At 46.1% G+C, this 21,887-nt stretch overlaps 1 protein-coding gene across 1 annotated transcript; it reads right to left on the bottom strand.

Moving 5' to 3' along the window:
- Window positions 1–9,107: 9,107 nt before the first annotated feature.
- On the bottom strand, window positions 9,108–21,031 carry MYD88 (MYD88 innate immune signal transduction adaptor). The gene is made up of 5 exons (XM_041489795.1): window positions 20,630–21,031; window positions 16,075–16,206; window positions 14,341–14,521; window positions 13,718–13,809; window positions 9,108–12,154 (listed from the first exon to the last, which is right to left on the bottom strand). The coding sequence occupies exons 1-5, from the start codon at window positions 20,982–20,984 to the stop codon at window positions 12,000–12,002; spliced, it is 915 nt and encodes a 304-aa protein (XP_041345729.1). The 5' UTR covers window positions 20,985–21,031; the 3' UTR covers window positions 9,108–11,999.
- Window positions 21,032–21,887: the final 856 nt, after the last annotated feature.

Below are 21,887 nucleotides of genomic sequence, written 5' to 3'. Positions count from 1 at the left end.
AAAAATAGTGTGGGGTGTGAGGGATCAGGAGGCCTGGTATGCTCGCAGCCCCCGAGGATGGGCAGTTCTCCGCTCCACGCTGCAGTTCCAGCATTCGTGGAGATGTCCAACACCCTCATGGAGATGTCCTGCATGCTCATCCTACGGTTTAAGGCTCCACACACGGAATTTTTTAATCTGGATGCAGTCAGTGCATCTGGTGGTCATCGAGGAAAAGAAATTTATTAAAAGAGTGAGGAATACAAGGCTGAGTGGCACCATGCACTCACGAAGGCTGATGTTGCTCTCTAATATATATACATTTAAATTGTTTGTAGTTTGAGGGTTATTTTTTTTTTCCTCAACATGAAAAGAGATAAAACAGCATCTCACTATTGCAATGCAGGACTGTAACCATCAGGAGAACCGACTTGGAATCTGAGTATCAGATTTCATCCTTTCCTGGTCACTGTTCTTGTGGCCTGATGTCAGGCCCTTCTGTGGGTCAAAGAACATCAGTTACATGTATTTTTAGTTTATTAGGACAAATTCCTGAGATGCCTCTGGTGAACCAGGCTTTGTGGAGGGCCACTGCCAAAGGCATGGTCTGACCACAGTGCTTTCACTCGTGCTCTAATGCAGGACTGCAGCTCATTCCTTTACTCTTTTTTTTTTTGTCTTCTACAAAAGCCCCACAGCCCCATCTCGCTCACTGCTGTTCAGGCACTCCACAGCTCTGTCATAAGGCAGAACCTCCAACTGAAAAGCTGTTTGTTTTCCTGCTTGTCTGTGTTAAACATTCCCCTGCTGAGCCATTTTTAATATTTGCTAAATATGCCTTAATTACTGCTCGGAACCGTCTCTGTGATCTTTTAACCATGTTATAAAAGGAGTTTATATAGCAATTAGAAACAGGTTTTACCCCAGAGCAGGCACCCGGGTAGCCAGTGTCGTATTTCTGATAGCTAACAGCATGTTAAAAATGGATCTGAGCCAGGCACCAACTACAAAAAAAGGCTTATACACTTAATTTTACCACATGCTTTTAAATTCTGAACCATCTTTTGGAATCTCTTATTCTGGGCTGAAAGGCAGTGCTAAAACTCTTACTGCTTTAGACCATTGGGGTAGGATTAGGTCCACAATGTGTCTTGTTCTTTAAGAATAACCACAGGCTTTGATCAAAATTAAAATTTAAAATGTTCACTGGCAAGACCACTAGTGGCCACGTGAGCATAGAGAGATGAGTGCTACATTTTAGTTTTCCAGTTCTGCCATGAAAAATACATTTCCATATTTTTAAACCATAGACTCCAGGTCTATACATTTTTTTTTTTTTTTTAAATGAACTCAGCATTTTGAGTCTCTCAAAAGTCAGGGGTTGCTGTTGCACTCATTCATTTAGTGGGTTGTTCCAAGATGAGTCTGCTGAGGGATGAAAACATGGAGCTGGATTTCACAAAGTTTATTCCTTAGCCAGCTTCAGACCTCCAAGCAGCACCTTCTCCTCTCTCATCACTTCTGCCCATCCTTTTTTTCCTGATTTTCTGAATTTTGCTTGTCTCGTGTAGGCTGTGAGCTCCTCAGGGCAGAGGCAATGCCTCTATTTATAAAAGAGCTGTGAAGTGGTGCTGCTGAATCAAGAGCTCTTTTGTAATAACAAGAAATTTTAGTGGAAATGTGAAGTGGAAAAGCAGCTTCCTGGTGTATCCACCTCTGCTCTGGACCGGGCTTTAGGGGAGACTGAGAAGAGGAAAAACTTCAGATGTCTTTCAGGTGGGAAGGCTGCAGACTGAGAAAAAAAAAAAAAAATTCCCTGAGAAAATAAAAATTCCAGAGCTGGGTTTCCTGCATTTTTTGACTTCCAGTAAAACACCACGGATCAGGGCAGGCAGGGCGCTCCTCCTCCATCGATTCTGCAGCAGAATGGAAGCTTTCTCCTGGCTCCTGCATTTCACTGATATCCTGGGGCTGGTGTTCCACTGCCAAAGCCTTGGCACACCAGGCACACAATGCATGCTCGCACAAAATGCTCCCCTTCTCGTCAGGCACATGGTTTCCTGCCTTTCTGGGCCAATTACGTATTGTTTCAGTGAAACTTACTGGCACTGTCCAGCCCTTAGCTTGGTTTTTCCATCCGTGTAATATTGTAAAAATGATGTTTAATACCCATGTTGGTTTTTGATGCTCAGCACACAGACATTGCTGCCTTTAGTACCTGGAAGGGGTCCTTGATGGGTTTTGTCAACAGGTCAGGGAGGTGATTCTGCCCCTCTACTCCAGTCTGGTGAGACCTCACCTGCAGAGCTGCATCCAGCTCCAGGGTCCCAGCACAGGAAGGACAAGGAGCTGTTGGAGTGAATCCAGAGGAGACCACAAAGATGCTGGAGCACCTCTGCTATAAGGAAAAAGGGAACAAACTTTTTAAAAGGGCCTGTTGCAGTAGGACAAGGGGCAATGACTTTAAACTGAAGGACTGTCAGTTTAGGTGAGATATCAGACAGAAGTTTTTTATCATAAGGGTGGTGAGGCACTGGCACAGGTAGCCCAGAGAGGTGGTGATGCCCCATTCCTGCAAATATTAAAGGTCAGGTTGGATGGAGCTCTGGGCAACCTGGTCTAGTTGAAGGTGTCCCTGGTCATTGCAGAGGGGTTGGGCTGCATGGCTTTTAAAGGTCCCTTCCAACCCAAACTATTTTATGATTCTATGATCATCATCACAACCGTGAACATAAACTAACTTCATTTACACTTGGGTCACAGAAAACTGATTTAAACTCCAGTTTGTGTATTGAGGCCCTGCAGATTTCATCTTTCTGGTCATGTAGCCTCTCAGATATATAATTTTCTTCATGTTAGAGTTGAAGCCAAAGTTGCTCTTTCAGCGCAGCCACGCAGAGACATTTTCTGTCACAGTTGATCGGTTTTCGGGGCCGTGGCATTTGTTGCCGTGTTTATGGTTTAAGGCTCTTTAAGGCACCATAAACCTCTGTGTGTAATGCAGTGGCTCCCAGGGCTGGTGCAAACAATGGCACTTAATGTGCCTGTGGAGCTGCCTGGTACAGGCCTGGGCTGAGGGAAGCCCATCAATGCCTGTTTTATTGCCTTCAGAGCTGGGCAGCCCATGTCCTCGAGCAGAATGCTTGACCTTGTTCCACTGCAGAATTTGCCTGCTGTTCTCTCTTCGTGGCAACACTTCCAGGTTTATTGAAGGGACCTTACTCTATCAAACTGCAGCTGATTACTTAACTAAGTACACGGCAGTTTCCTCTCCAACAAACAAAGGCAGGCACTGCACTTGATCTCCAGGGGTTTTTCCTGGCAGCTTTGCTTTGGAGAAATGATGTGAAGATCTTGCAGTGGAGGAAGGAGCAGTGATTTCAAACCCTCCAAGTGGAGCAAGCTTTTAATAATAGTTGTTTTCAAACCACAAGCTAAATTCCAGCCTAAACCACACCAGCAGGTTTTCCTAAGTGATCCCGTGTGCTAGCCTGTATCTCCACCCCATCACAGAGCCATTTTAAATTCAGCTCTGAGGTCACTTTGAAGTCAAGTAGCTGAAGGCCCAGTTTTAACAGGTGAATTCTGGTTCTCACAGGGTGTTTACTGAAACCAGCTTTCACTCTGCAAACACACTTCTCATCCCAGCACGCTGCCTCCCAACAGAAACTCTGAGCTGCTCTCCAACTGCCTTCATTGAAAATAGCCCCCAGATTTTAAGCTCTGGGAAACAAGAAAAGACTTGGTGTTTTTTTTTTTCTTATATATTTCTTCTAAGTTTATGATTGTTTTAGTATATAAATTGAAAGCCATTTAACCCTCTCTGTAACAATTTAAAGCTTTGCTGCCTCCTTCCAATCTAATATAAAATCAATGCTGGGCTTGAGAAATAATTATAGCAAGATCTTGATTAGCACATACCTGAACCACCATTTAATAATCAGCCCTTGCTCTGCTCTGGTTTACAATAATGCTGTCTTAATACCTCTTTGTCTTTACAGAAGCCAATGAAAGACACTTCACTTGCCTGTACCTCTTTTCACCCTGGGAAAGTCACAGCTTCTGAGGACAGAAAGGTTTTCCCACCAGCCTCTTCTGTGGAGGGTAAATCTCCATCATAAAGCATTTTCTAAGAAGCTGACCAGGACAGGGATGAGAATGTGTTTCAGAGCTTTTTCCCTGGTTCTTGAAAGTACAAAATAAGCCTGGTGGAAGCAGCCAGACCCTGCTGGACAAGTGGATACATCTGGCCTGACTCTTCTGCAGCTGATGAAGGTGGCCAAGGGCTTAAATACACTGTGTGTATTTAAGACCATTTTGACATTTTATTATTCAACACAACTCTTCTAGAAAAAAACTCACTCTGCTCATAACCCTGACAGACCCTCAGAAGGAGATTGAAGTACCCAAAGACACATGGGATTTATCTGCTGCAACAGCAAGTGGCAGGGAGGGTTGGCCATGGCAGGACTGAGCACAGAAAGCAGCTTTTGGAGGTGCTCCCAGGTGGTACAGCATGGATATTCTCTCAGCTGGGAATGCTTGGACCCAATTTACAGCTGGCAAACATTGAAGAAATCAAATAAAACTTCTTTTGTAATGTTACAGTGAAGTAAGGAGAGTTCTCTTACAAGGCAATGAGAAGAGAAACCCTAGGAAGAGAAAGATAGGATTGAATAAGATTTCATTCATTTCTTGCCATCTGGGAATAAAATTTGTGAGGGAATGCTGTTCTTATCTTTATAAATGGCCAATATCTTCTCAAACCCAGCAAAGCAGAGGGCAGGCAAGGTTTATGGTTCACATTAGCAGATTCTAGTGACATGAGTTTACAATAATGCTCTAATAGTTCAGTGTAATAGTGACTCATGGCTTATTACTGTGGTGATAGGAATGTAAAGAGATCTCATTTGAAAAAAAATATATTTGGATAGTTCACATCCTTTCCTCCCTACTCATGAATTCCTGTGCCATTGACTGCTAGCTGCTAAAAATAGGATCCTTTTTGTGTATCTAAAGGAAAACCTAGAATCAGAGAGACAGTGGGAGGGCACCAAGGTCCTTCCACACAGGGACTTCAGAAAATATGTGTAATGAAAGCCCTCTGAGAGTGCAGGAATGTTTTTAAAAGATGGGAGCAATCTCAGAAGGTATTTTGGAAAGAAGAAGGAGAGGAATTCATGAATCACAGCGGTTCCCAGCTTTGGTATTTTGCACCATAGGGGTGGGAGGTACAGGACCAAGCTGCAGCTTTGTCTTGGAGAAGCTGTTCCACTTCAGAAGCAGGAAACTCCAGGGAACAGCCCAGGAACACCCCTGTGGGCTGAGGAGCCACAAGAGGAGACTCATTAGGAGTCATTTGAAGTTGTACAAGTCCCTTAAGGACAGCAGCAGGAAAGAGGATCTGGGAGGACACGAGGAAGGTATCTGCAAACAAAATGGATTATCACCACCACCCCTTCGAAAAAGAAAAAAACCCACGTGGCACCTCAGAAACAAACTGCTGAAGTGTGAAATCATGCAGCAGGGAAAGCTGTCACAGAGAATCATAAATTTATTTAATAGACACAAATTGACTACTGCATGATTTGTGCAGATTGCTGAGAGGGAGAGAGATCCACAGCTCTGGAGAGCTGAGTGCAGGCAATGCCTGGCAAAAGGTGTGGAAAGCAAAAATTTTGTCTTTGGTAATTGTACGTGTACTGAATGCTTCCTCTTCAGTAGGGAACAATTAAAATCGATGGCAGGATGCAAGGTAACAAAAGGAAATGACTGATCAATATTCATGTCTTGGAGCTGAAGACAAGCCCGTCTGCCAAGAGCAGCATGCTGATGAGGCGAGATTCTGAGAGGGAAGCTGAAAAGCTTCCACTCCTGATGCTCAAAAACACAACACAGCTGAGCAGATGCCAGGTGCAGTGCTAGGAGAGGTGAAGGCATCATGGAGTCTAGAGAATAACTGTTAGGAAAAGCAGGGAGTATTAATTTTTAGACTAAACAGATTTAAAGTAAAAATTGTGATGCTTCTCTTTTTTGCCTATCTAAAGATCTCAAAAGCCCTTTATTGATATTGAAAAATTATGGTCTTTACATACCTGTGCAAGGTTTTAGAGATACTGAGACAATGATATTTTAAGGCCAATGTCCAGTTTATTCCTTGGCTCAAAGCACTTGAAGTCTCATTTCCCTGTATATTTCACTGGGTGGGTCTCTGTCAAGTGCTACCAAAAATCAAACGGGAAATCTTCCATGATTCAGAAGTTTTAAATCTGTCACCCAGACTTCTGAATACTTTTGAAAATGTTGCTGTAAAGCCAGCTGGTGAATCTGTCATGGCCCCAGTGGGACAGGGAAGAGCATGTGGAACTCCAGGTTTGCTTTCCCAGTTTTTCCCCTCCTAAGTGGTATTTGTTCCTGAGGCAACAGCCTCAGAAATGGCACATGAGCAGTTAAACACCCCAGGTCTTGCAGCTCATGCATCTCATTCTGCTGACACAGCTGAATATCAGCACCAGAAAAATGCTGCAAAAACTTTGTGAAAGTTCACTTCCTGGTAACCCCACATTTGCCTGAACACATTCCCCATGAATTCCTGACTAGCATCCTAAACAGTGGATAAAGACCTATTTTATCACCTCATGACTTTGATTTCATTAAGAAACCACAGAAGATTGGTAGCATTGATCCTCCATGTTCTCACTGGGCTTGAAGCAAGGGTTCTCCTCGTGGCCTGCATCATGTGCCTCCTCTGCAGAGCCCTCCTGCTCTCTTGGCACAGGTGAATAAGCAGCCACTGTCCTGAGGGGCCAGCAGGACCCAGTTCATCTTTCCCTGGAGGCTGGCACCCAGCCAGACACTGCTTTACTCTTTCCCTGTGGGAATGCATGGAAGGACTGAGAGCTGTGCAAAATCTGTCTGCTTAGGGGCAGTTTGGACTGTTGAGGGAATGCTGGCATGTTCCTCCCAGTGCCTCTGCTCCCAGCCATCTGCCACCTGCCTCCTCACTGGGGGTTCTCCGTGTTTCCTAGGAAGGGGAAGCTTGGAAGCACAGGATGGAACAGCTGTGCTGTCCTTGGGCTCAGCTGGACACAGTGCACGTTGTCCTGCTCTCCAAGGCAGTGGGAAAGTGTGTGGAAACAGGAGGAAAAAGTTCCAAGCAACCTTTTGTAGAGAGCCATCGTTAAGTGTTTCATGGACAGTACAGATACATTCATTCTGTCTTTCCAGTCCAGCCCCACCAAAACCCACCCTAAGCAAGACTAGGAATTGGGGAAATGGGAATCCAAACCCCTCCACTGGCTGTGAGGCAGGAGAAACTCCATGAGCAGCTGACACAGCCTTCATGCCCTGAACTGCAGGGATGCATCCCCTGCCTTTGTGGAAACCATCTACCCAGCTGAGATAGAAGGATCAGGATGGGCAAGGACAGCCCCAACCTCTGCCATGGCATGAGCAGCTTTATCAGTGGGAAGAGGATGAGGAAAAGGCACTGCTAAGCTGGGTTCTGCTGCAGAACAGAAAATGCATTGTTAGTAAATCAGACTTTGGAACTGCTTAAGACTTAAACACAGCTTCAATTAATTAACCTTTCACAGCACAGCAGAGCCCCAGAGTGAATACAACACTATTCAGTCCCCTGACTGCAGATTTTGTTGCAAAATAAACAAGTTTTTCCAGGGCTGGGCTTGATAGTGCTGATCAAGAGGTTGGGTTGGGTTCAAAGTCATCTCAGAGTCCTAGTGGGGATACGAAAATGGTTGTAACACCTAGAGAAAATTACCTTTAGTGAAATATTTGTACACAGCACATGTTGTAAAGCCCCAAATGATGTGACAGAGGTACTTTTTAATAAATTCTATGAGCATGTTTCCCAGCAGTGTGAACCTTGTGGGGTTTGGTTTTTATTGCCTTATTAAAATCTGTTTCCAGGATGCTCAAGCAACATTTTTCCAGCTATTTTTTATGCATAATTACTCTTTCTTCCCTATGTTAATTTTATTCCTGTAAATGTGCCCTCTGGACCAAACAGTGCCTCCCCCATGGTAACACAGCTCTTGTCACATTGGTGAAAATGCAGGATGGAATTTGATCCATCGAGGTCAATACTTGACCTCTCAGCCTTTCTTTCTGAAGCTGAGAACATTCTGCAGCAGTTTCACCAGGCAAACGCTGGCACCCACATTCTTCCACCAAAGTAAAACAGAGGACTGGGAATATTTCTTCAGCACAAGGGGAATGACAGCTGGAAAAGAGCCACTGCTGCTGGACCCCTCAATCCCCCCTGATTCAGAGCTCAAATACAGGCAAGAATCATCAACTGCTCCAAACCACAGAAGAGGACAGTGTGTAAAGCTGCACTGGGAGTGATGGGATACCAGCACTTCCAGGGAATGGGACCCTCCTGGCAGGTTGCCCTTGCCAGCAGCTTCCATCTAGAATAATCCATCCTGGGATGGTTTCCATACTGCTGGCCATATGTTCATAGTAGCCATAGCAGAGAAATTACTTCATTTGCTCTATAGGGAACGTGGCCCTGCAAGTGGCTTAGGGTATGGCCCCTCCTATGGGGAAAAGCAGCTCGGCCTTGACCTCCAGGAATTCCTTCCAACCAACACTTCTGTGATGCAGTGATCCTTGTCTTTTCCTGTGGCAGGGCCTTGGCCTGACAGCTGCTGGGGTTCTGAGTTATTTCTCTGGCTTGGACTGACTGCAAGCCAAAGGAAATAAAACTGGCAGAATCCCCCCGAAGCTGCCCTGTCATAATTCCTGCTGGGGCCTCTAAAAAGGGTGTGGAGCAGGGGCAGTATCCCAACAGAGCCCTGGCTCCATCCCCTCTAGACTGATGGGCACCAGGGCTGAAGAAATCCAGGATGGCAACACAGACCACAAAACAAAAAGAGACCTGGAGAGGAACCACATGTCTGAAGTACAATTCCTTGATACATTTTCCTCCTGGCATGACATAACTCTATTTCTCTCTCTCCAGGCACAGCCAACCACCCCCTCTGATGAAGATACTTAGTCAAAACATGAAAAGAAAATAAAGAACTGTCCCATATCATTCCTCACTTAAACTTCATTTTGAGTTCTTTGATGCCCACAAAGTAGATTCAGCCTGCTGGGTTTTCTTTCTTTATTTTAAAATGTTTTCACAAGTAGCAAAAGTTTGGATTTTTGAGGAGAAAAACAGAAATATTGGCTATTTTCAGAATGCCTATAAAGACAGATGTTTTCCCCCTTTGTATCAGGACACAAAATGATTATAAATATATATATGTCTGTATATAAAAATAAATGATTTGGGTCTAAAAGATTCAACTAAGAAAATTTCAGTGAGGGAGAGAGACAAAATAAAAGAAACCCTATAATATCACAATTTTAAAAATCCCTTTTTTAAAGGTGTTCAAAAATTTTGACCTTCCACTGAACATGAAAGAGGGGAGGAGCACCCCAAATGCCACTGAAATGGGCAAATAGTTCACAACAACTACATTTTGTATCATTCACAATGTCACACTTCAAGTTATTATGACAAGGCAGATATGAAAGTGTCAGAAGTGCATAAACTCTGGGGTTTACATAGAAGAGGATACATATTTAAAGCATACTTTATGTTTTAGGGCTGTTACCTCACTTTACCCCAAAATAATTATTTTAGCCTGTAACATTAATAGTAACTTGTAATAAAGCAACAGCCCCATAACAGTAAGACCTTCCCAGCATCCAAGCCAAGCAGAGAGAAGGGCCAGGGCACCACAAGCAGGGTGGTAACAAGATCCCAACATCTTTCACCACTAACTGGAATATGGCAGTTAAATAGGGCAGTAATATGGCAGTAAATATTATTTATCTATTTGAACTCAAATAATTTAGAAATTCAGCTCCTCTGTTTGCTTTCCCTTCCAGAATCAGCACTTTCCCTGCTGGCTGATCACCAAACCATCTATTACAAACATCATCATTTTTCCTGCTATTATTTTCCCCTCACATGCAACACACAAATCCCAAACCATCAGGACTCTGAAGACACCACATGAGGTTCAAGCTGCCAAAATTCTCACTGGTTTTGGTTTTTGCTCAGAAGAGGGAGCAAGGGGAAGAGGAGGATAACCCAGTCGTGTTTTTTCCATGTCAGTGCCCTGCTGGCCCATCCCGGCCGTGTCTCCCCATCCCACCCGCCTTCCCTCGCAGGGTGCAGCGCGGGCCATGGCCTCCCTCTAGCGTCCACAGCCCGGGCTCCTCTGCCTCAGCTCCCCCTGAACGAGCCACCAGAGCCCTTCCAGCTCTCCAGACAGGAGGAATCTGGTTCGATCCTGCGAGTAATTGATGTTTATAGGCTCTCCAGAGTATGAGAATTCACAGAGCCACCCCCCGGGAGCGCCTGGGGATCAAGCAGCCTCCAGAACCTCTTCTGTAATTAACATTTACCGATTATGCAGAAAGCCCGAGGCAAGCAGCTGTCTCCACTTCTGCAGGAGAGGCCCAAGAGCAATAGGACCAAAGACAAACTACTCAGAAAGCCCTCATCAGCTTAACTTTCCTCCTCCCGTGCCCACAGACTTCTCACTTGTTCTAGCAAGACAGGAAGGTGCAAATGTCACCTTGGCACGATGGCAGCAGTCACTTTTGTAGAAGAAACAGCCAGCTCCTGGGTCTATCCAGAAATGGCTCCTGCTGCCAACATGATGTGCATGAATGAGCTTCACCATGCTCAGGTCAAGGGCTGCTGCTGCCAGCCAGGGGGAACCTGCAGCAGGACCTGGACAGGATTTGGCAGCATCCCTGCTAAGGGATCATTCACTGACACAGAGTGTGAGGGAGGGGGCAGGAGCCCATTTCTGTCTCAGCCCTGCTAATTCTTTAAAACAAAGTTAAAATTAAAAAAAAATAATAAAATCACATCCAGATGCAACCTTAAAAATGTAAACTAGTAAAACATTAAGCTGTAAAATCAACATTAGTCAGTGGCTGAAGTAATGAACAAAGGGGCAGAGTTCAAGCAACTGCAGACACATAAGCAAGATTCCTCTCTTCCCCAATTTAAAAAGTCAATATTTACTGTAAATCTGTTTAATACACCAATGGATTGCTTTAAACACTCCTTTGGGTAGAACTCCTGACCTCCACCCTGGAGCACTGAGGAGATCCACTAGCCACGGGCAGGATTCAAGGCCAAGTCTAACAAGCAGAGCAGTCTTGACATTGCTCTGAGCTTTAGTCACAGAAATACAGTAATTATTGTGGCAGTTAATTAAATTAGGCTCTTTCCTATTAATGTAACATTTGCTTCCATATTTTAAACAGCCCAAATGTCAACTTAATATACTCCTTATTCAGTGTTTAACCCTGTGCCTTTGAGGCATCCCAAAAGCTGCTGTGTTTTTGAAGGCCTTTAAAGGTGAAAGAATTTGAGATCTGAACCCGCTGAGGTGCAGACCTTGGTCAAGTCAATGAGCAACAGCAGCCCCTGCTTTGTTTAGTAAGGGCTGTCACTGAAAAGACGTATTTTAAGACTGAATTTCTCCTGAAGGAGAAGTAAAGATTTAGTAATATCTGGGAATATTAAATGCTGGTATAAGGCCACTGAATCAAATGTGACCTGAATAGAGACAGACCTGTCCAATATGGTAAAATTCCCACAAGCCTCAATGTTACTGTAGCTGTAAAACATTGACAAAACCTGCTGTTTGAGGCTCTGAGGTCTTGCTAATTCTTACAACAGAGTCTTCCTGTATCAGACACTCTTTAGATGTGTACTTTCAATATTTTTAGTGAAAGTGCTTACTCCACAAATGCTGGATGCTACTGCTCACTGACTTAACCTGGAACACCCACACAGTTGCTTTTATTTCCCCTCAGAGTTGTGAAGAAGTGCTGGAAAGAGTTCTTTGTTCCCAATCACAGGCTCCAAGCAAGGATCCAGGTTCTGAAGTGGTGGAAAACCCCGTGTCAAGGACACCCCTGGTCCGAAGGCACAGCCAGGACAGGTTACAAGAGCACCCAGCTCTCAGGACTTTGCATCAGGGCAGCATGAGGGATTTTGCCAGTCTCGTCCAGAACCATTTTTTGGTGCAAGGATTGGTGTAGTCACAAATTGTAATGAACCGTAAGATACTCGGAAACTCGTTCTTCATGGATTTGTACTTGACTGGAATCAGCCGTTTGTGACGAGCACCTGAAGAGAGGTCACACACAGAGGGTTACACAGAGCCACAGGCAGAGCCCACATCCATGCCCTCCCCACCTCAGCATGCACATCACAAAATCCAGGTGTGCTCCTGATTGGGCATCATCTGATTATATTGCAACCAGCTCTCACTCTGGAGAGCAAGTCTCTGAGTGCTGATTTACTCAGGATGCAGATGTTCCCCAAGGAATCTCCCTGCTAACATGGACTGCTGGTTTTGAGACACCACGAGGTGAGAGCACCCTCCCTGTGACTGCTGCTGCTTGAAGGAGCAGCTCTTCTACAGAGGAGTTTCTCCCCTTGTAGCTCTCCACAGGGACACCTGCCACCACCTGCACTGTGCCCAGCACAAGTCATGACACTGAGACAGGGATGAGGCAAATAACCAAGATTTCATAACTGCAGCAGATGCTGGAGTAATCCATGGAGCTCCCAGAGCCTGCCACCAAACCCTTCTGTGCATTACTAACACCCCACACTAACTTCTCTAAGCCTGTACTTCCACCTGTGTTCTCACTGGCAGAGCTCAGGACATTCCATACAGATTGAACTTCTCTTCCTGTTCTAATGTGATGCTCACAAAAAATGGTGAAGAACTAAAAGGACTTTTCTACATATCTTGATGACTGGGACCTGATACAAAGTCCTGGGAGTGTTCAATGGATTAACTGATATCATATGAAATCAGTGTTACAAGGAAGATGAAGTGAATTCCTGTCTCTGCCACCAGCTTCTAGTCTAACCTCTGGCATGTCCTTTATAATATCCTGTCAGATGCCTCTTCTAGAAAAGAGACTTTATATCCAGATACTCTTCCCAGTTCTATATATCCTCCATACTATTAGGCTGGGCTGCACTTACTCCCCAGCAACACAGACAACTGTAGAACAACTACTGGCTAGAAAAGAGCAATCACAACAGACTTGGCAGAAGTAAATTGGTGGCTTTTCAATTCAGAACAAAATATGTAAAAAATTACCTAAGTTGAACATTTATTTTGTTTACCTATCCACAATACTCAAGGATCCCTCCAAGAATCATAAAATGGAATGGGCTGGGTTGGAAGAGGTCTTGAAGATCATCCAGTTTCAACCCCCCTGCTATGGGCAGGGACACCTTCTAGACCAGGTTACTCAGAGCCCCACCCAGCCAGGCCTTGAAATCTGCATGTTCATTACCTGTCACCCAATTCCCAGCTTTACTCACATCCTGGATTTATTATACTACTTGTCTCTTAAACAGCAAATTTTCCTGTGGATCTGGAAGCCCTTCACAAGCCTGACATGCAGCTCTGACGTTTCTGGAGCAGGCAGCATTATCCCACTGACAGCTGGAGCAGTGCAGCACAGGCAGCTTCTCGCTCACAGCCGTTTGAGGAAGGTCAAGAGCAGGGCAAGGGACCCAGCCCAAGCCCTTGCCTGCACAACCAAATTAGGAAGCCCCAGTTAGTTCCAGTGGTACAGTGCCCACTGACCTCAGCTGAAGGCTTAGATGTCACTGTAATAAAAATGATAATGTGCAATTGTAAATGGGATATTTATGTGATCTTACCTGGGGAAAGACTAAGAGCAAATTTGGTCTGGAAATCACATTCATCGCTTTCCAGGTAGTCATCTGAAACAACAACCACCATCCTCCGACACCTGGAGATTAAGCAGGGGAGAAAACAAATAAAATGTCAAATGAGATGGTTTTCATTCCCACAAACAGAAGCATGTACTGCTCTGAATTGCTCCAGTGGAGAAGGACCTGGGGCTGTGTTCCAGCAGAAATTAACTGCAGAGCAGGAACGACTGACAGACACATAGTGATGTTCCAAAGAAAAACTTGATTACAGATACACACTCATGCACCAAAAAATGAGGAAACAATGAATTCCAGACTGTCTGTGCAACCTTTATGTGATCCTGTGTCTATATATGACACACAAGGCAAAGAAAAGCAATTGAACATAAGCAGCATCACCACAGTGGCACCTCCCTCACAAGCACAATGAAGTGACACACTGGGGAAAGCCCGAGTCCTCCTTGAGCCAAGAGCATAAAGCAAACCCCATTAAGACATTCTTGTGGATTTTTGCTGTTTCACTGGCACCACGCTGCAGACATCACTGTAAAATGAATGTGATGTTCCACTACACTCACAGCTGGCCCCAACAGCCACGGTTCACTTACCTCCTCTCTATAAGTTCTCCACTGATGGACCACACACAGGCTCCTGGCAAGACATCCCGATCAAATACACAGAGCTTCAGTTTGAACTCTGTTTGCTCCAGCTCCCTGATCATCTCCTGGACAAACTGGAGGTCTTTCTGACAGTAGCAGATGAAGGCATCAAATATCTCTGTTCCACTCCCTGAAACCATTAAAAAGGTAGCTGTCATCTTCTACTATAAATGAAGTTCATTTCTGTAGTGAACTTTCAAGAGCTCCCACAGACTTTAACTCAGAATCAGGAGTCTGATAGAAAAGCTCTGGCCAAACTCGAAAAGGTAATACAGCCTTTTATTAGATGAGCTGCCCTTCAGCCCAGACTCCTGTCCTTAACAGGGTTGGCAGGAGGCAACACTCATCAGTGCCTGGCTGCTTTCACTGGCCAGGCTGTTCACACACACCCAGGTTGCCTGGCAGGGGTCAGGGAAAGGAGCTGAAGTGCAGACAGTCAAAATCTGTGGAGGCAGTAGCATCCAGCTACAGGGAGTCTGGGTGGAGCTGGAGGGAGCAGAGTACCCAGGGGATGCAACTCCGAGCTCTGACACTCTGGGATTTCACTGAGAGTTTCACATCTATAATATCCTTGTGGCTCTGGGTCCTTTTTCCTTAGCTCAGGTCACAAAGATTCAAACTTCCCAACCAAAACAGCAATCAGCAATATCCTGCCATCTGCTGTTGATGGAGCTGTGGGGTGAGCCTTGAAATTTGGAACCTGTCATTTTTATGGCTAAGAAGTCAAACCTGGGTACCTGAAGTCATATCCTAATGGGCCTGTTTTCCAATTACATTAATGGCTGGCAGCTCTTGTTTATTTAGCAGTTATCCAAATATTAAAATGCAGCATTTTAAGGGCAATGTTTCTCATAATTAAGTGTCTTAATACTGCTGGATAGTTTCCAACTGTGGTTTTTTTTTTCCATATCAATGTCACTACAGATATATTCAATTTTTTATGCCAGTTAAAGCTTACCACAGTGAAAAAATAGGTCAGGCTCTAAAAGCTGCTGAGGAAAGTATCAACCCAGCAGGCAGATTCAGCCCAAGAAGCAACCAGTGAAGCAGAAGGGGGATGTCTGCCAGGTCAGTCAAAATGAGGGTACTGCTGCAGGGACACGGTGCTAACTTGGAGGTCACATCAGGCAAAGCTGCCATGTACAAACACCAGAATATTGGTCTGTGGACATTTGGGGATGGTTAGTGATGTCCACACATGCAGCAAAGGTGGCCAGCACACATGTGCACACACCTGGCTGCACATGCAGGGCTGCACACACAGCAGTGCACACACACAGAACCCATTTCCTCTCTCTACCCACTGCACACCTACTTCAAACCCACTTCCTTTTCATTCAAGGTGGTTCCTTGAATTCAGGGCAGGGAAATCACCTCTGACACCCTTCCTCCTGGGCTCCAACCTTTGAGCTTTCAGCAGCTGCTGCTGCTGTGGGCCAGGCTGGGCTAAGGGACATATTTCTGTGAAGTCCCCTCCCATGTGTGTCCAGTGGCTCTGTGCCAGCCTGCTCCTGTGTGAAGTGTTTCCCAGGGCTGCTTCCCCTCTCTGCTCTAAGAAACAGGAAAAATGAAGAAAACATTCTGGGGTATGAAAACTTGTTGAAATTATGGAATCAAACAGGTTTTCTGCACTTCCTATGGGGAAGGTGATTCCAACAGGAGGTATGAGGCAGGGGCTCTTACCATATGGATCATCCCTGATGGTGATGCCCATCAGTTCTGACGTCTTCGGCACGCTGCTGTCCACTGCTGGCACTTGAAGGGGCTGGTTGGCCTCTTCCTGCTTCCTCTGCAAGTACTTCTTACAGTCCTCCTCTGCAAAAACACACAGCCAGGGCAAGAGGCTCCTGTGACGTGGGTTTACACTGCTGGAGTTCATTAAAACAGGAATAGCTATTTCATGGATCAGGGATGCTAGAGGGAAACCCCCTGTCTGGCTTTTTCAGGATGTAGAATTTCTCTCACCTCTTTCTGAACATCTTGATGCTGCCTCCACCACCTCCTCTAGCAATTAATTCCTGAAAATCACTCTCGATATTTTAAGAAGTACTTTCTTTTACTTGTTTTATTCTTCCTCCTCCCCTTAGCTCTACTATGGCCCAGTACACCTTTAATACCAGGAATAAGGTGCAGAGCAGGTCCCAACTCTGCTATATGCTCTCACCATCTTGCATTTTGGAGTATTTGAAATCACAAAATAGTTGGGGAGGTTTTCATGGTGTCAGTCCTTCTGCCCATGCAAAAAGCCATAAGACAAGACAAAATGGCCTCAAGTTGCACCAGGGGAGGTTTAGATCAGATATTAGGGAACAATTCTTCACTGAAAGGTGGTCAGGCATCCCTGGAAGGATCTAAAACGTGTAGATGTGGCCCTTGGGGACAGGGCTTAGAGGTGGCCTTGGCAGTGCTGGGTTAATGATGCTGTAGGTCTTTTCTGACCTTAGCAATGCTCTGCAGACACACAAGAGCTGATTCACACCCCAGCCTCTGCCAGCCAGGACAACTGCAGGTGACAATGACAATCCACACTCACCACATACAGCAGGACCAGGTAAAATTTTAAGGAGCCCCTGAAGCAGCTTTTATGTTGTGCAACAACAATAGGGATCCTCTTATCCCAAACAGAGTAGACATGAAACCCACCCTGAGATAACTGAAGGCCAAAGACTGGTCACAGTCGCTGCTGTGAACTTCCCAATCAGGTCAGTGATGGGCACAGATCTTTTATAAACAGACTTGGTTTAAAAATAAATCATAAATCTAAATGTGAAGCCTTTGGAGAATCAACAAGAAACTCTGCAGCCTCCGCTACTCTGTAATTACAGAAGAACTGAAAGTAAAAAGAGATTTGAAAAAAGGAATTATGAAAAAGGTGAAACTCCCTAGAGACTTTGCCTTTACTTAAGATTAAAAAATAAAAACCCAACAAGTGGTAATCAGCACTGATCAGCTGGCACAGCTGACTGGTGCAAGAGCAGAGTAAAGGATCCCTTGGAAGGGCAGGATGCTGGTGGGAGCCCAGTGAGTCCTCCTGGCACAAGCAGGTCTGCAGGAGCCCCAGCCTGAGCCCCCATCCCCTGCTTCTATCTCAGCTTTGCATCTTGTTACTGGATTATCTCCAATCTAATAAGGCTCAGATCTGATCAAAGCTTTTCCTGAGGCTGAGGTATTCCCAATCTGCCCTTCTCCTCCCCTCAGCCTCCCCAGTCCTGCAGAGGGGAGAATCAGCCACATTCTTTACCAGCCAGAAGGTTCAGATTTCACATCTTTCCTCACTAAAGCCATAACTCAGGTCCCACCTCTCTGCCAGCTGCCTGTTGTGTGAGGTGTGTCAGCTAAATCAGTATCTTGGAAATCATGATTAAAGTCACTTTGAAGTTGCCAACAGGTTCAGCAGTCTCAGAGGAAGGACTGGCACACAGCCACCACCTTAAGTGTGCCTTGATTCCCTGGGGAGCCAGTTTCACAATCCAAAATACTGCTGAATAGGCAAGAAGAGGCAATTATTTAACAGCATTGCATAGTGCTCAATACAGAAATGTTCATTTTCAGTGTATTTGCTCTAAGTCTTCTCTCCTTGCCTCTGATTTGGGATGGATCAGTCTCCAGCTGGAAACAGCACCTGATTGTACAGGTTAATGAGAGTGAACAAGGATCAGGGATGACTTTGGGACCATAAAGATAAAAGATGCTAAACAACACAGCCAACTAGCAAGAAAGTCCTCCAAGCTACGTTATCTCCCTCCACCAAGCACCTAATGAGGCTTTACATTCCTCTGGCAGTCAAATTGGGGAAAAAAGAATAGAAACATGAAATCTAAAGCACAAAATCAGTAGCATGATGACAACACAGAGAAAACAGACCCAGCAACTGTCAGGCAGGAAAGTAGCACTTTTGTAACAGGTCAGGGAAGAAACAAAAATCACTGAGTTTCAGCAGGAAAAAGCACAAATGTATCAAAGCAAAAAGCTTCACCTCCCTGAAGATGATTCTACAGAGAAACAAACTGCTGAGGAAGATCACAGTTAGGGCAGAGCTGCTGGGACATCAATACTGGTATTTTCTGTTTCTGAGATGGATCCCATTGAAGAAGTTCCAGTGGTACACAAAGATGTCCCTGGCATCAGGAAATACCATGCACAAGAGTACATGAAACCTTTTCCTTTTTCTCCTTTCCTTTCCTTTCCTTTCCTTTCCTTTCCTTTCCTTTCCTCTCCTCTCCTCTCCGACTTCTGCAAGAGCTCTCAGCACCAGCAACAGGTCACAGGTTCTCAGTGCAGTCCTCAGCCAAAAATCATAAAAGAGGCACACTGGTCAGACTGAAGGTCCACCAGCCCCAAGCCTCATCCTGTCTCAAGCACTGCACAAAAACAGGTGTCCAGGGGGGAACATAAGAATAAAATTAGCTTACAGACATATTTCCCTAATATATATATGTATGTATTTCCCTAAAATCTATCTTTTAGGTATAATCTACAAATCTATTTTTATAATCTCTCTTTTGGACTATACACAGTTAAGGAATTTCATGAACCACAGAGAGTATTTTTGTTGAACAACCCTTAGTGGGCCCCTTTTCCAAGAATTTACCTGTCTCCTCAGCATGGGTCATATCAGCATGACCCAGCTCTGGGTAAAACTTGTGATTTTCCTGCAGCCCAGGCTCTTCCCACTCTTTCTGCTGGAGTCTATTCCAGCTCTGACAAAGCCCATCCACCACACTACCTTCCAGTGGGACAGATAGGTCCTGAGCTGAGGGCCAGAACCAGCCTGGGTGATCCCAAGGTTTTTGTGAAGCCCCAGATCTTCTGCACATCTGGAAGCTCCCCCAGATTTGTTAGGAATCTCTGATAAGCAGATCACAAAGCACACTGATGCTTTTGCCTTTCCCAAAACCTGGCCTTCAGACTGTGATCTAACGTAGGAAGAACAACAGGACCAAAGGGAAGTCTTCCATCACTTCTTGGTCAGGCTCTCAACAGAGATGGATTTCTACATCTTCCTTTATCTCCATGAGTAACAGGAAGTGAGATTTATTACTTCCTCCTTGCTAACTCAGTAAGCTCTGTTATACAACATAGGCCTTCAGGGAATTCTCAGGCTTTGGAAATCCTTTGGCAAAAAATTTCCCCTTCTGATGACAGCTGAGTTCCCTCTGAATTTTTCCAACCACAAAGAATACAAAGAGCTCAAAAAAAAAAAGAAGCTATCAGAACAGCACAAACACCTTCATTCTTCTCATTGACCTGCCTCAATTTTTTCAGTTTGCATGGATTTTTTTCCCCTGACATTATCCAGTTCCACACATTCCTCATCTCCTCCAACAAACATCTTCCTATCGCACTATATCCACACATCATAATTTTCACACTGTCTCCTGGCTCACCTGGCTAAGAGCATCTTTGGACAGACAGAAACATTTTAACTGAAGGTTTGGGATAAGCCAGGGCTCCAGGTTACTTTGCAGGGCTCATCGTTAGCAGAAACGCAGCACATGTCTCTCCTGGAAGGCAGGTGAGACTTCTGTGAATCACAGAATGATTTGGGTTGGAAGGGACCTTACAGGTCATTGCACTCCAACCCCTGCCATGGGCAGGGACACCTTGCACTAGCCCAGGTTGTTCAGAGCCACATCCAACCTGGCCTTGGACACTTCCAGAGATGGAGCAGCCACAGCTTCTCTGGGCACCTGTGCCAGGGCCTCGCCACCCTCACAGGGAAGAATTTCTTCCCAACAACTAATCTAATATCTAATCTTCTAATATCTAATCTAAATATCTCTCCTTTTAGTTTAAAACCATTCTCCCTTATCCCATCACCATCCTCCCATGCCACAAGTCCCTCTCTCCTTTTATAAGCTCTAAGGTCTCCCCGGAGCCTTCTCTCGTTCAGGCTGAACACCCTCAGCTCACTCAGCCTGTCTCCGTGGCACAGGTGCTGCACCCTCCGGAGCATCCAACAACAAAGAGGATGTCACTCCATAGTCTGGAAAAGGCTTTTCTTCTCGAGCGGCACTTTTTCTTAACCTCACCTCCGCGGACAGAGCAGCAAAGACGAACACAAACAGGACAGACCATCACAAACAGGAAAGACCAACGCAAAGAGCAAGGACCAATATGAACAGAAAGACCAACACGAACAGCATCCCCTCCATCCCGAGGCATCAGGAAGGGCAGGCTCCGGGATTCCCGGGGTTCTCGGGATTCCCCGGGCTATCCCCCGCTCCCAGCGCCTCACCCACGCTGCCGGCCAGGTCCGTCAGGACATCATCGCGACCCAAGCGGCGCAGCACATCGAGGAGCCGCCCCACGGTGGCCCCGCCGGGGCAGCGTCCCGGCCATTCCTCCAGCAGCGTGGCCGTGGGGTCGGGCAGCCCCTCGAGCCGCCGGATCTCCAGGAAGCTGCAGCCCAGCGCCTCCGCCAGCGCCGTCCAGTCCGCGGCCGCGGCCGCCCGCGGGTTGAGGTAGAGGCCGAGGCGGCGGCGGACGCCGTAGTTCAGCGCTACCATGGGCACGCCGTGCAGGTCCAGCGGCGGGACGGGGCTGGGGTTGGGGTTGGGGCTGGCAACGGGGTCCGATGGGGCCGTGGCCATGGTGGTGCCGCGCTCCCAACTTCCCCTTCCCGGCACTTTCGCTTCCCGGCTCGCCCCGCCTCTCCACCGCCCCCGCGGGGCTCTCCGCCCGCCCGCCCTGCCTCCCTCAGGGGCCGCGCGGGCCGGCTCCGGGCTCAAGTCAGGAAGGGCATTCAGGGACTGGGTCCAGAGGAGCGAATGGAGCTGGGGAATGGTCTGGAGCACACGTCCTGTGAGGAATGGCCGAGGGAGCTGGGGGTGTTTAATCTGGAGAAGAGGAAGCCAGGGGATACCTTAGCACCATCGAAAACTCCCTCCTGACAGGAGGTTGTAGGCTGTGTGGGCTGGCCTCTTCTCCCAGGCAATAAGTGATAGGGCAGGATGACAGAATCTTAAACCGTGCTGGGTAAGTTCAGGTTGGACACCAGGAAGAATTTTTTTCACAAGAAGGATGATTATATTGGAATGGGCTTCTCCAGAGAGGTGGTGGAATCACCATTCCAGGAGCTGTTAAGGATAGACTGGTTGTGGCACTCGGTTAAGATGGTGATGTTGGGTCACAGGTTTGACTTGATGACCTCAGAGGACTTTTCCAAAAAGCTGATTTTGTGGTTCTCCTGCTGGGCTTTGTCCAAACAGTGCCCTGCCCTCTGGAGTGGCCTGGACAGGGATCTGTGCTGTATGTCTGTCTTATGCCAGAGAGAACAGTGCTGTCACTAAATCTGTTTCGCTCTATTCCCTCCCAAATCACCCTCTGATGGCTACATTCCTGTCCAGGCCCCTAATACAACAAATGGTAGAATTGCTAATGAGGCCCTGACAGGGCTTATGTTCAAAATCACTTGGTTTTTCTGGTTTTGGCAGAACAACTTGCTCAAGTATTCAATATCTGTTTATTTCTCACCCAGACCTGAACCCATCAAC

Source organism: Pyrgilauda ruficollis, unplaced genomic scaffold (assembly GCF_017590135.1).
Source record: "Pyrgilauda ruficollis isolate IOZ18807 unplaced genomic scaffold, ASM1759013v1 scaffold12, whole genome shotgun sequence".
NCBI lineage: Eukaryota > Metazoa > Chordata > Aves > Passeriformes > Passeridae > Pyrgilauda > Pyrgilauda ruficollis.
This window is presented reverse-complemented; position numbering and strand designations above follow the sequence as displayed.